This window comes from Brassica oleracea, chromosome C1, assembly GCF_000695525.1.
Source record: "Brassica oleracea var. oleracea cultivar TO1000 chromosome C1, BOL, whole genome shotgun sequence".
Taxonomy (NCBI): Eukaryota; Viridiplantae; Streptophyta; class Magnoliopsida; order Brassicales; family Brassicaceae; genus Brassica; species Brassica oleracea.
Window position 1 is genome coordinate 39,683,329 of NC_027748.1, and position 10,667 is coordinate 39,693,995.

At 37.3% G+C, this 10,667-nt stretch overlaps 3 protein-coding genes across 8 annotated transcripts; 2 read left to right on the top strand and 1 right to left on the bottom strand.

Annotated features, from left to right (window-relative positions):
- Nucleotides 1–1,106: 1,106 nt before the first annotated feature.
- LOC106318001 (phosphoglycerate kinase 1, chloroplastic-like) lies at nt 1,107–3,496 on the top strand. The gene is made up of 6 exons (XM_013755829.1): nt 1,107–1,591; nt 2,049–2,126; nt 2,192–2,452; nt 2,524–2,841; nt 2,920–3,078; nt 3,148–3,496. Exons 1-6 carry the CDS (start codon nt 1,172–1,174, stop codon nt 3,355–3,357), a joined length of 1,446 nt encoding a protein of 481 aa, XP_013611283.1. The 5' UTR covers nt 1,107–1,171; the 3' UTR covers nt 3,358–3,496.
- A 235-nt stretch (nt 3,497–3,731) lies between these two features.
- Nucleotides 3,732–6,325, bottom strand: LOC106318011 (DCN1-like protein 2). Of its 6 annotated transcripts, none has more exons than XM_013755849.1 (12): nt 5,754–6,325; nt 5,557–5,658; nt 5,266–5,402; nt 5,111–5,169; nt 4,998–5,021; nt 4,701–4,783; nt 4,539–4,603; nt 4,395–4,444; nt 4,207–4,308; nt 4,075–4,134; nt 3,856–3,977; nt 3,732–3,758 (listed from the first exon to the last, which is right to left on the bottom strand). In XM_013755849.1, the coding sequence occupies exons 1-11, from the start codon at nt 5,786–5,788 to the stop codon at nt 3,873–3,875; spliced, it is 822 nt and encodes a 273-aa protein (XP_013611303.1). In that variant the 5' UTR covers nt 5,789–6,325; the 3' UTR covers nt 3,732–3,758; nt 3,856–3,872. The 6 variants fall into 6 exon arrangements, with proteins under 6 accessions (XP_013611303.1, XP_013611326.1, XP_013611318.1 ...); XM_013755872.1 differs by lacking the exon at nt 3,732–3,758 and having other exon boundaries at nt 3,761–3,977; nt 5,754–5,972; nt 6,125–6,325; XM_013755864.1 differs by lacking the exon at nt 3,732–3,758 and having other exon boundaries at nt 3,761–3,977; nt 5,754–5,987; nt 6,125–6,325.
- Nucleotides 6,326–7,733: 1,408 nt separating this feature from the next.
- On the top strand, nt 7,734–9,490 carry LOC106342168 (myb family transcription factor APL-like). Its single transcript, XM_013781031.1, has 5 exons — nt 7,734–8,211; nt 8,299–8,375; nt 8,638–8,713; nt 8,831–8,900; nt 8,989–9,490. Exons 1-5 carry the CDS (start codon nt 8,070–8,072, stop codon nt 9,326–9,328), a joined length of 705 nt encoding a protein of 234 aa, XP_013636485.1. The 5' UTR covers nt 7,734–8,069; the 3' UTR covers nt 9,329–9,490.
- The last annotated feature ends 1,177 nt before the right edge of the window (nt 9,491–10,667 follow it).

Here is a 10,667-nt window from a genome sequence, read left to right on the forward strand (position 1 = left end):
GGGGGGGGGGGGTGACTTCTCTTCCTCAGTTCCTCTTTCTTCTCAGCATTAGTGCTTCTTTGCGCTACTCTGCTTCTTGGTACCAAATACATGTTTCTGCAGCCAAAGTGATGACTTAGACCATGATCAATGGGTCTTTTAGGGTGAAGTTTTTAGTGTAACACAAGTTACGTCTTTTACCTTTTAACTAAGAAAAACTAAGAAACGTCTTTTAAATAAGAGAGATAAGAAACATCTTTTAAAGTGTCAAATCATACTCTAAGAACTCCAAATGGGTCTCCCCCATTAATCATGCTCTTAGTAATCTATGCTTACACTTTTTCAGCATCAAGTTTTTGGTATTGTAGCCATGAGGAGCAATCAATCAATTGTTCCAGATTAGATCTTAGGATACGCAATCAGGAACTCTTAAGTATGCTATTTTAGCGTTTGGGACAATCAATCAACTGTAGCAATTCACTTTAGTAAAGGGAAGCATTGGTTATGATATGGATATGGATTTGTTTATAAAATGAAGAAACAGAGTATATTTAATTCTGTATACCAAATACAATGCATTTGCTAGCTACCAAAGGTGATTAATTAGTCTGCTAAGTTAAACTCGTAGCTTTGGTTAGGAAGAACTATGGTATAGTATCAAAAATGTGATCCTGGGTTTTATGAAACTTGAAAACAGGCTACTATTGAAATACTAGGACGAGAAACTTGGCATTGAAGTTAATGGGATTTCACCATGCCTGATCAAAGGCACATCTGGAATGAGTAAGCAAATCCCGAGAGTTACATTCCTCTGTCTAAACTTGGAGAGAAGTGGGAGTTTAAATCACTCTTTCATGGTATCAACACGTGGAGATGGTTCGATGATGAAATGAGAAGAGTAACATATGCCCTGACATGGCTTAGCAAACCTAGCAATTTAAGAGAAGAGGTGTAGTGTAGGCAAACGACCAGTAAACATTAAGACCATTTATGTTTCTGACACATGTAAGTATGTTATACGGTTATGTGGATAAAGTACAATGATCGTGATGGAATCTCAAAGGCTTCTCTGAACCAATCATCAACGATAAGAAACAAAAAAAAAAAACTATTTTAAAATCTGAATAGCTAAAGAAGATTACTAGTCACACTCTCTCCTCTCCTTCTCATCTCCCTGATCCTCAAACTCCACATGGCATCCGTCGCCGCAAGTCCAGCTTTCTCACTCCTCAAGTCAACCACCGGAGCCACTGCTTCCTCCGCCGCAACTCGCGCACGCGCCTCCCTTTTGCCCGTCCCAACCAAATCCATCTCCACCCGTCCTCTCGGCTTCTCCGCCGTCCTCGACTCTCGTTTCACCGTCCATGTCGCCTCGAAGGTTCAGTCTTTCCGCGGGAAGGGGACCAGAGGAGTTGTCTCCATGGCGAAGAAGAGCGTCGGAGATCTCACCTCTGCTGATCTGAAAGGGAAGAAGGTTTTCGTTAGAGCTGATCTCAATGTACCTCTCGATGACAATCAGACGATCACTGACGATACTAGGATCCGTGCTGCTATTCCGACGATCAAGTACTTGATCGAGAATGGTGCTAAAGTCATCCTCTCCACTCATCTGGTAATATTCCAGTAGGCCTGTGATTTTGTCCGAACCAGTGGAATCGAACTGAAATTTTCGGTTATGAGTTCGGTTTAGTTCCGGTTACGGTTTTTGGTTGGTTTTCGGTTCGGTTGCAATTTCAATTTGGTTCGGTTTTTGATTTTTGAGAAGAAAAAAAACCGAAATTACCAAATCATATTAACATAACTTAACCAAAAATATCCAATTTTTAGAAAATTATACCAAATAATTATCGAAAATTCGGTTATTTTCAAAATAAAATAAAAAGTCGAAAACCCAACCAAACCAAATTTTCGGTTCACTTCGGTGATATTATGGCCGAACCGAATAAACCGGAATCGAAAATATCCGAACCGAATAAACCGACACAGCAAGCCTAGATTATTCAGACAAACTCCAAAACAAAGGTTTTCCACTGTCTGAAATAAAGTTTGAACATTTCAATCTTTTTCAGGGAAGGCCAAAGGGAGTCACACCGAAGTTTAGTTTGGCTCCTCTTGTCCCTAGGCTATCTGAGCTTCTTGGTATTGAGGTAAAGATCCATGCTTTATGCCAATCAAATCGCTTGAGAGCTTTCTAAGGGTGAGTTTCTTGCAGGTCAAGAAAGCTGACGACTGTATCGGTCCGGAAGTTGAAAGCTTGGTGGCTTCACTACCTGAAGGTGGAGTTTTGCTTCTTGAGAACGTGAGGTTCTACAAGGAAGAAGAGAAGAACGATCCTGACTTCGCTAAGAAGCTTGCTTCCTTAGCTGACCTCTATGTCAACGATGCTTTTGGAACTGCTCATAGAGCTCATGCTTCCACTGAGGGCGTCACAAAGTTCTTGAAGCCTTCTGTTGCTGGTTTCCTTCTCCAAAAGGTTAATATCTTGATATTGGTTCCATACCATTGCTAGTGAATGTTTTTTGTTTACTCTCTATATTTTTACAGGAGCTTGATTACCTTGTGGGAGCTGTTTCAAGCCCAAAGAGACCGTTTGCAGCCATAGTTGGTGGCTCCAAGGTCTCATCTAAGATTGGAGTTATTGAATCGCTTCTTGAGAAGTGTGATATACTTCTTCTTGGTGGTGGAATGATCTTTACATTCTACAAGGCACAAGGTCTTTCTGTCGGATCGTCCCTTGTTGAAGAAGATAAACTTGAGTTGGCTACTTCACTCCTTGCCAAAGCTAAGGCTAAAGGAGTCTCTCTTTTGTTGCCAACCGATGTTGTGGTTGCTGACAAGTTCGCTCCTGATGCCAACAGTAAGGTAATCTTAAACGAGAGATGAGAGAAGTAGAGTTGTTTGTGTTCTGAGTAAAGTATGTAATGTGGATGTTTGTATTAGGTCGTGTCTGCATCAGGGATTGAGGATGGATGGATGGGACTGGACATTGGTCCAGACTCGATAAAAACATTCAACGAAGCTTTGGACACAACACAAACAGTCATTTGGAATGGACCTATGGGAGTTTTCGAGATGGAGAAGTTTGCTGCTGGAACAGAGGTAAGTAAATGATTCCTCGTAAAAGTAAGAGCATGTTGTTAAGTTTGGTGGTTATGGTTTGTGTTGCAGGCGATTGCTAATAAACTAGCAGAGCTGAGTGAGAAAGGAGTGACAACTATAATAGGAGGAGGAGACTCAGTGGCTGCAGTGGAGAAAGTGGGAGTTGCAGGAGTCATGAGTCACATCTCCACTGGTGGTGGAGCTAGCTTGGAGCTCTTGGAAGGTAAAGTACTTCCTGGTGTGATTGCCCTCGATGAAGCCATCGCAGTCACCGTTTAGAAGCTCACTCTTTTGATGAGGCAAATAAATTTATACTCATGAGTTTCTTACTTTCTTTTGCTGTAAATCTACCTTTTAAAACATCATAATCATTTCTATATAATGTCAACCAAAAGAGAGACTGATAATGTTTTTAGTATTGCTGAATAAATAAAATCCAAACAAGAATTAAATAAAATCTAAACATCATATAATCATTTCTGCATACTATGTATTGTAAACTGGTTGGTCAGTCACGCTGCTACAAAGCTTGTCCTAAGCTTGTGACTAGAGAGATTGTTGTGAGACACTAGTCGGCTCCACCATTTTAAGGATGGAGTTTGTTAGTGCAATGATTATTAGTAAATGGTAATAACAGAGGATTGAGTTGTTGGTTTCATTACGCTTAAAACTGGATTAGTCTGAAAGTTAAAAGATCATCAAATGTGAAGATTCAGACAAGAAAACAAAAAAGTCTCACTAAAGAATAGTTATAAATTGTAAAATAGAGCTACTCACTTCTCCCAGATGATAGGTTACTTGTCAACAACGCTCTTGTCATACAAATACTCAACGAATTCATCAATGAGGTAAGGCCATGCTCCTTCTGCATCGTAATTAGACAGCAGCGGGTTCACCGTCTGCATCATCAGGACAGAAACTAATGTCTCAATCCATATATCAACACTAAAACATAGTTGCAAACAATATATAAAGCTCAATGACACTTTCACTTACCCTTGCAAATTCCAGGAGCTGTGCCCATGTGTCCTTAGATATGGTCTTGTTATGACGATCCTGATCCAGGGAAACAAAAAATTAAGACCATGCCCATGATGATGTATTACAACTTAAGAGTGTTTGGTTTACCTGCAAGAAGTCACACCAGTGATTTACCAAAGGCCACTCTCTTTCAGCAAAGAGCAGCTGCCACATCCCAATCGCTGTATCTAAAGCAAAAGACTTCTGCCCCTGCAACATTTTAACAGTGTCTGTTTATCACAAGCACAGATTGAAAAAAATCTCCAGAAAGCTACTTCAGACCAAGCTTTTCTTACCTTCTCTTTCGCCCACCCAAAAGCAAAGTTGTAGATCTCATAAAACTTTTCTGAACAAAATAAATGCACAAGAAGAACATTAACATGAAGCTTTCCTTAAACCACATCATAAAACGGGAATGGCACTTTTAATTCGCTTCTTACGTTCATCTTTAAGCTCAGAACGCATAAACGCCAGCTTTTCCTGCAACTTCCCAATGGAATCTATGCTGTCATCAGAAAATAAGGACCAAGTTAAACTCTGCACAAATAACTCCGTCGCATCGTTACAGAACTGTAACAGCATCAAGACTAGAATTCACTCACCCTAATGCCTGTAAGCCACCAAAAAATTCTTCCTTGGAAAACTCACACGCTGTGGCAGCATTCATATGCCACGAAAGAACCAACTGAAATAGGAATGAGTGCCCATTTAACTATAAGTTCAGAAAATGATAAAACTCAGAGCGACCAGTGAGAGAAACCAATGAGTTTAAACCCCCACTTTCAATCTATTTCTTTGTCCTTTTCACTCTTATTAGCCTTTCAAGGCACTTTCACAAAGTACTTATTAACACATGAACAAAATCAAGCAGTAGCAAAAGGTTTAAGAATAAACAATACCGTGACAATGTCTTGGGGTTCCACCTAGAGAAAAATTCAAATCAACTGTTAGCAAGTGGTATGTAAGATAAAGCCACATCACTCTCTTAGCATTATCCAAGAAGATCAAATACCTGAAGATCACTGCAGAGAACCGAGACACCTTCCGCTAGAATCATATCAGAATATGGATCTGCAGAATGTAATATTTAAAAAATAAGTTACACAAATAATAATATCAAAACGTGGCTTTGATCAAATCAAAAGAGAAAGAAAAATAGCATATTGCCTTTATATCTATTGAAGAGCTCTTCCAAGCGTCTCATATCACCATTGCTTTTAGGCTGGGGCTGACTATAAAACACATCAAAAGCTGCTTCGATCTGCCAATCACTTGCTTTAAGAGCCTGAAGAGCACTCTTCTCACTGCTCCCCCAACACATTATTAAACAAATCACACAAAAAAAAATAAACAAAACCAAGAATGCTGTAAACTAGTCACTGTTCTGTTCTTACTTAAAAAAACATCAAACGTACAGTAAAACTAGAGAGAGAGAAAAAGCGAGACAAATCCAGTTACCTAGCTCCTGTAATAGACACGAACTGCTGAAGCTTATCTCGGTTGGTTCTACTCAACTTATGCTGCCACAAGGGAGAGGGATCATGATAGGTACCGAAAGGCCTATTATCGCAAGAGGAAGGGAAATTAAAAGAAGTGAAGGAAGTGAGTGAGGAAGTAACAGAAGAGGAGGGAACAGAAGTTTAAATAAAGGAAACCTTTGGATGGGGAAAGAGTCTTTGCAGTTATTCATTTTACCGTTAGTTGATATTAAACAAGGAGTAGAGAGTTCATTTGTTGATTATGCTTTGTATGTGTAAACTGGAGTGACGACTGACGACTGACGACTGACGATATGAGTCCTCTTTACCCAGTCGCTATGAGACTGTCGATGATGGTGAACTCATGATGAGAGTGAACCATTGTTGATTACAGAGCTGTAAACACTTCTTCTTTCTTATTCAATACAAGAGTTTGGGATTTACAAGTTATATCAGTCTATCAGATCATATCAACAAAGATGGACTATAAACCACTGAATCGCAAAACTAAGAGATTCATCAAAAGGTGAAGACAAGAAGAGTCGTACCATTGAGTTGAAAGAAGAATACTCAGGGGACGATAGAACCCTGACAAGGTAGGTAATCGGAAAAAGAAAGTGAACTTTGTTGTTGTTACTGTATTAGTCTCTATCGAAGGGTGCAAGAGAAGAGAGGAAGTGAGTCAAAAGAATACTCGAGAGTCTCTCTCTCTCTCTCTCTGTCAAGATTGCTTCAGCCTCCTCTCCTCTCCTCACTTCGCCTCCCTCCCTCTTCTTCAACTCTGATGAGTTTCGGTTTTATTGTGCAAAAATCCCGGTTACAGTAAAAATATCTCGGTATTTTCTAAACCGGACCATTTGTATCTCGGTATTTTCTAAACCGGGACAATGTCTATGTTTGTTTTTCTGGTAACTCAGCTGGTTCTAGAAGAAAAATCGTCTGATTTATTGCAAAGTTGTACTAATCGATGAATAGAAGATGCAAGAAAAATAGACTAGGTAGGGAAAATTAGGCATGAGACGGATCGGGTATCCGGATAATTATAAAGTATCCGGATCCGGATTTTTATCCGGCGTATCCATAATTTTACTATCTTTATCCGGATCTGGGGTTCTCGGATATCCGAGTGTCGGATATCCTTCCAAAAATTGTAATATCCGGCGGATATCCGGATCTGGATTTGGATCCTTAAAATAAATAAAAATAATAATATTAATATATATAAAATATTAAAAACAATTTAAAAATAAAAAAAAATGTTTTTAATTATTTCTATATATATATAATATTACAAAATTTACATATACTATTATAAAAACAAAAATATATTAGATAAAGTTAGTTTTTATATATAGATATTACTATTTTTGAAATAGTTATTAATAAAACTTACGGATCCGGATATCCGGATTAAAAAATCAAGATATCCGGATCCGGATCCGGTTTTGACGGATCCAACATTTTACTATCCAGATCCGGATTCGGTCCCTCCGGATACCGGAGTTTCGGATCGGATCCGGATTGAATCTCGGATCAAATCCGGATTTCGGATAAAAGTCTCAGGCCTAAGGAAAACGACAAATCTATGCATGTTAGGAACAAATATGAACACCAGAGACAAAAGCTGCCAAAGATAAGGAGGCCTAAGTTAGTTGGGCCTGATATGTATTAGATTAGCCTTGAATAGTTTTTTAAATGGGCCTTATCTGCTTTCTTATTGGGTCCAATGTTCTTATTGCCGACTGAAGAGAAAGTCTACATTTTTGTTGACTTGTGTTGATTCATGACTGGTGTGTGTCAGTGTGTGATATGAAAGGGAATAGATTCATCTTATAGAGGAATACAAGAAGAATCTATCAAACAAAGTCCGCTTGAAAACTAAGCAAACTAAAACAAATACTTTCGTCTTCTTTTTTTTCTTTTCTTTTCCAAGCTGCATGATTCTTATTTGCTTACATTTACATACATACTTAATTGATGAGCTAGCAGTTAAACATCAGCTTTGTTCCACTTGTTATCTTTTTCTAAAGTACACCGCACACGAATCTTTTCATCGAGATTAAACAAAAATAAGATGCTTATGTTCCTTATTCCCACATGCATGTGCATGCATCTATATCTTCATGGAAGCTAATTTTTGAAAAGCAATTTCTTATAATACGGCTGTATAAGGCCACATGCGTCAATACATCAAAATAGGAGGACTTGGATATTGCGGATTTGTACCTAATTGTGTTTTTAGACATGTGTGGATGTAAAATCCTCTGCATGGTTTACAACTTGAAAGCCTAGAACCCTATTGCATAATATAGTCTATAGATATGCTTGTCTGCTTTTATTTATTTTTTATATCAAAAATATATGTGTCAGTGCCAGTCCAGAATCAAACTTTATAATTTGCAAGACGTCGTGTGTTCTTTCTTTTCTTTCATAAATACTAATATTCGCTTGTGCTGAATATTGCATCACCGATCGACATTTGTTGTTAAAATCATGATGCAGTCAAGGGAAGAGAGGAGATCTGAGTCACCATCAGGTCTTGTACTGACCACCGATCCTAAGCCTCGCCTTCGTTGGACCGCCGAGCTTCATGAACGCTTCGTTGACGCTGTTACTCACCTTGGAGGCCCTGACAGTACGTTTTCATCATCATCATCATCTTATATTGATTCATTTGCAGTGTATATATTATGAAGCTGATAAGTATGATATATATTAACAGAGGCTACACCTAAGACGATAATGAGAGTGATGGGCGTGAAGGGTCTTACACTTTACCATCTCAAGAGCCATCTCCAGGTCTCTCTACCATAATCTTGCTTCCTACTCTATATATCATTCCTACTTCCCCGCTAAAAACGCATTTAGTGGTAAAGTGTGGATTTCTCCTTGAAGGCGACCACCGCTTAGATTGGAATATCATCCTTACTTTGTTCATCTTTAGTTTCCTATTCTTTACAATTTTTGTTCTTGATTCCTTCTTGTTTAGGTAGTTTTGCATAGTTAGAATTAAAATATATAGTACTGGTTAATATAAATTAACATGTATATATGTTTTCAGAAGTTCAGACTTGGAAAGCAGCCTCACAAGGACCATAGCCATGGTCACTCCACTAATATTAGGGATCCTAATAGAGGTGCGCAGTATTGATCACCCTTCTTATTAAATTGAACTCTATGTATTGGTTAATTTCTGACTGCGCCATGAATACCTTTTATATTTGGTAATCAACATCGATCAATCATGCATGCAGTTTCCATGTTTGATCTTCAAAGGAATGTTGTATTCACTACTCCCCATATCACTGGTCACAATATGAATGAGTATGTGCGCTCCAATTCCAATATAGTTATATAGACCTAAAATCTTATTATATATATAACTAAGTGGTAATTATGATTGGTGATGAAGGATGCAAACTGAAGTGCACAGAAGAATAGAGGAAGAGGTGGAATTAGAAAGACAGGTAAATCAAAGGATAGAAGCACAAGGGAAATACATGGAGAGCATGCTAGAGAAAGCATGTGAGACACAAGAAGCAAGCCTTACCAAAGACTACTCTACTCTCTTTTTCGACCGAACCACTATTTGCAACAACTCATCACCCCTCACAATCCAATGGTTCGAGGATCAGTTTCCTTCGTCTTCCTCTATGGACTCTGCAATGCATCTCCCTGACATCAATTCCAACTTCTCCCTCCAAGATTCTCGGAGTTCCATCACCAAGAACCATACGGTTTGCCTCGGTTAAAGAATACTATATATAGGTCTAGCTATTTGACTCTTCCTACTCTAGCTTTAATGTGCACTTGGTGTATAAACGCACAAACTTGCATGTAATAACTTCTGTCAAACATGAAGTAGATCTTCGTTATCCACTCTAATAATGTGATGATGTGCAATAGATGGTGAAGTAGGCTGACTCATGCATTCTCAATTACTTGTAAACTGAAAAATTTAAAAGATCTTGTCTTTCTAATCACGGTTGTAGTCATTATCACCAACAATACTTACTTTTCATCACTCACAATTCTGATGTTTTTCTTGCCAATATCCAATCGTTAATCGAACTACTAAAAGCTCATTTATTGAATTTTGAAGCGGTAAGGTTAGATGGGCCGATCAGATCCCACCATAATAGGGTCACAATATATGAATGTTTTGAGACAAATAAGAGCCTGGTCAAGGCGGGGTTTATGTCGTTGTCTGAACTCTCAAAGTCTGTGGAAGTCTTGTGGGAAACGGTCAACAAAGGATGTTTAACTTACTTAAAGATAAGATTTAACGGTGGAGTATATGTGTTATTTGTTTTCTCTTACACTTCAACAGCTTTCAAATCTCTGTTATTATTCGTTGTTTCTTCTCATTTTTAAACACAAAGTTAAAAGTATGTAAATATATGTCACGTTTTATCGCAAATCGTTCGTCCCGTTGTTCTAAGAGTAACCTCTTTGATAAAAACTAATGAGTATCTAGATTAGAAAATAATAATAATTAATCCCCTATATATTAATCGAGAAGCATTTGAAAAATTAGAACCTTCATTTTGTATTAATTAAAAAATACCTCAAATCCTAGGTGGTACTCTAAATGCCTTCTAAATTCTATTTCAAAGAATTCTAGAGTATCTAATATAAAGGATAGTTTAATCTAATGGTGTCACATTATTTCATAATTATATAACACTAGAGAACACTATATTAACCTAAAATATAGGAAGTGTGTATTCTTTCCTTAAATTAAAGCTACGGAATTACCTAATATGATTTACATATATATGGCAATTAATGATTATGAATAATAAAGATTTGATAACAATTTTTGCATCTTTCTTCATTTTTGTTTAAATTTATATTATTAAAAAAACTTAAACAATCACATTAACCATATAATAAAAAAATTAGATTTTTTCTTATATGTTATATTTTGAATTTTTTAAAATGACTTTAAATTACAAAAAAGAGGAAATCTTATAAGTTATATATTTTTTTAAATGAATTTAAAATACAAAAATGAGGACACCTTATATGTTATATTTTTCTTATATGTTATCTTTTGAATTTTTTAAAACGACTTTAAATTACAAAAAT

Excerpts from the sequence above, each read along its gene's own strand:
- LOC106342168 (XM_013781031.1), top strand. The coding sequence starts at position 8,070 with ATGATGCAGTCAAGGGAAGAGAGGAGATCTGAGTCACCATCAGGTCTT. Across the intron at positions 8,376-8,637 it reads ATCTCAAGAGCCATCTCCAG|AAGTTCAGACTTGGAAAGCA; the intron begins GTCTCTCTACCA and ends ATATGTTTTCAG. Across the intron at positions 8,714-8,830 it reads TATTAGGGATCCTAATAGAG|TTTCCATGTTTGATCTTCAA; the intron begins GTGCGCAGTATT and ends TCATGCATGCAG.
- LOC106318001 (XM_013755829.1), top strand. The coding sequence starts at position 1,172 with ATGGCATCCGTCGCCGCAAGTCCAGCTTTCTCACTCCTCAAGTCAACC. Across the intron at positions 2,453-2,523 it reads CTGGTTTCCTTCTCCAAAAG|GAGCTTGATTACCTTGTGGG; the intron begins GTTAATATCTTG and ends ATATTTTTACAG. Across the intron at positions 3,079-3,147 it reads AGTTTGCTGCTGGAACAGAG|GCGATTGCTAATAAACTAGC; the intron begins GTAAGTAAATGA and ends TTTGTGTTGCAG.
- LOC106318011 (XM_013755849.1), bottom strand. The coding sequence starts at position 5,788 with ATGAATAACTGCAAAGACTCTTTCCCCATCCAAAG. Across the intron at positions 5,659-5,753 it reads GACTCTTTCCCCATCCAAAG|GCCTTTCGGTACCTATCATG; the intron begins GTTTCCTTTATT and ends TTGCGATAATAG. Across the intron at positions 5,170-5,265 it reads GCTCTTCAATAGATATAAAG|ATCCATATTCTGATATGATT; the intron begins GCAATATGCTAT and ends TACATTCTGCAG.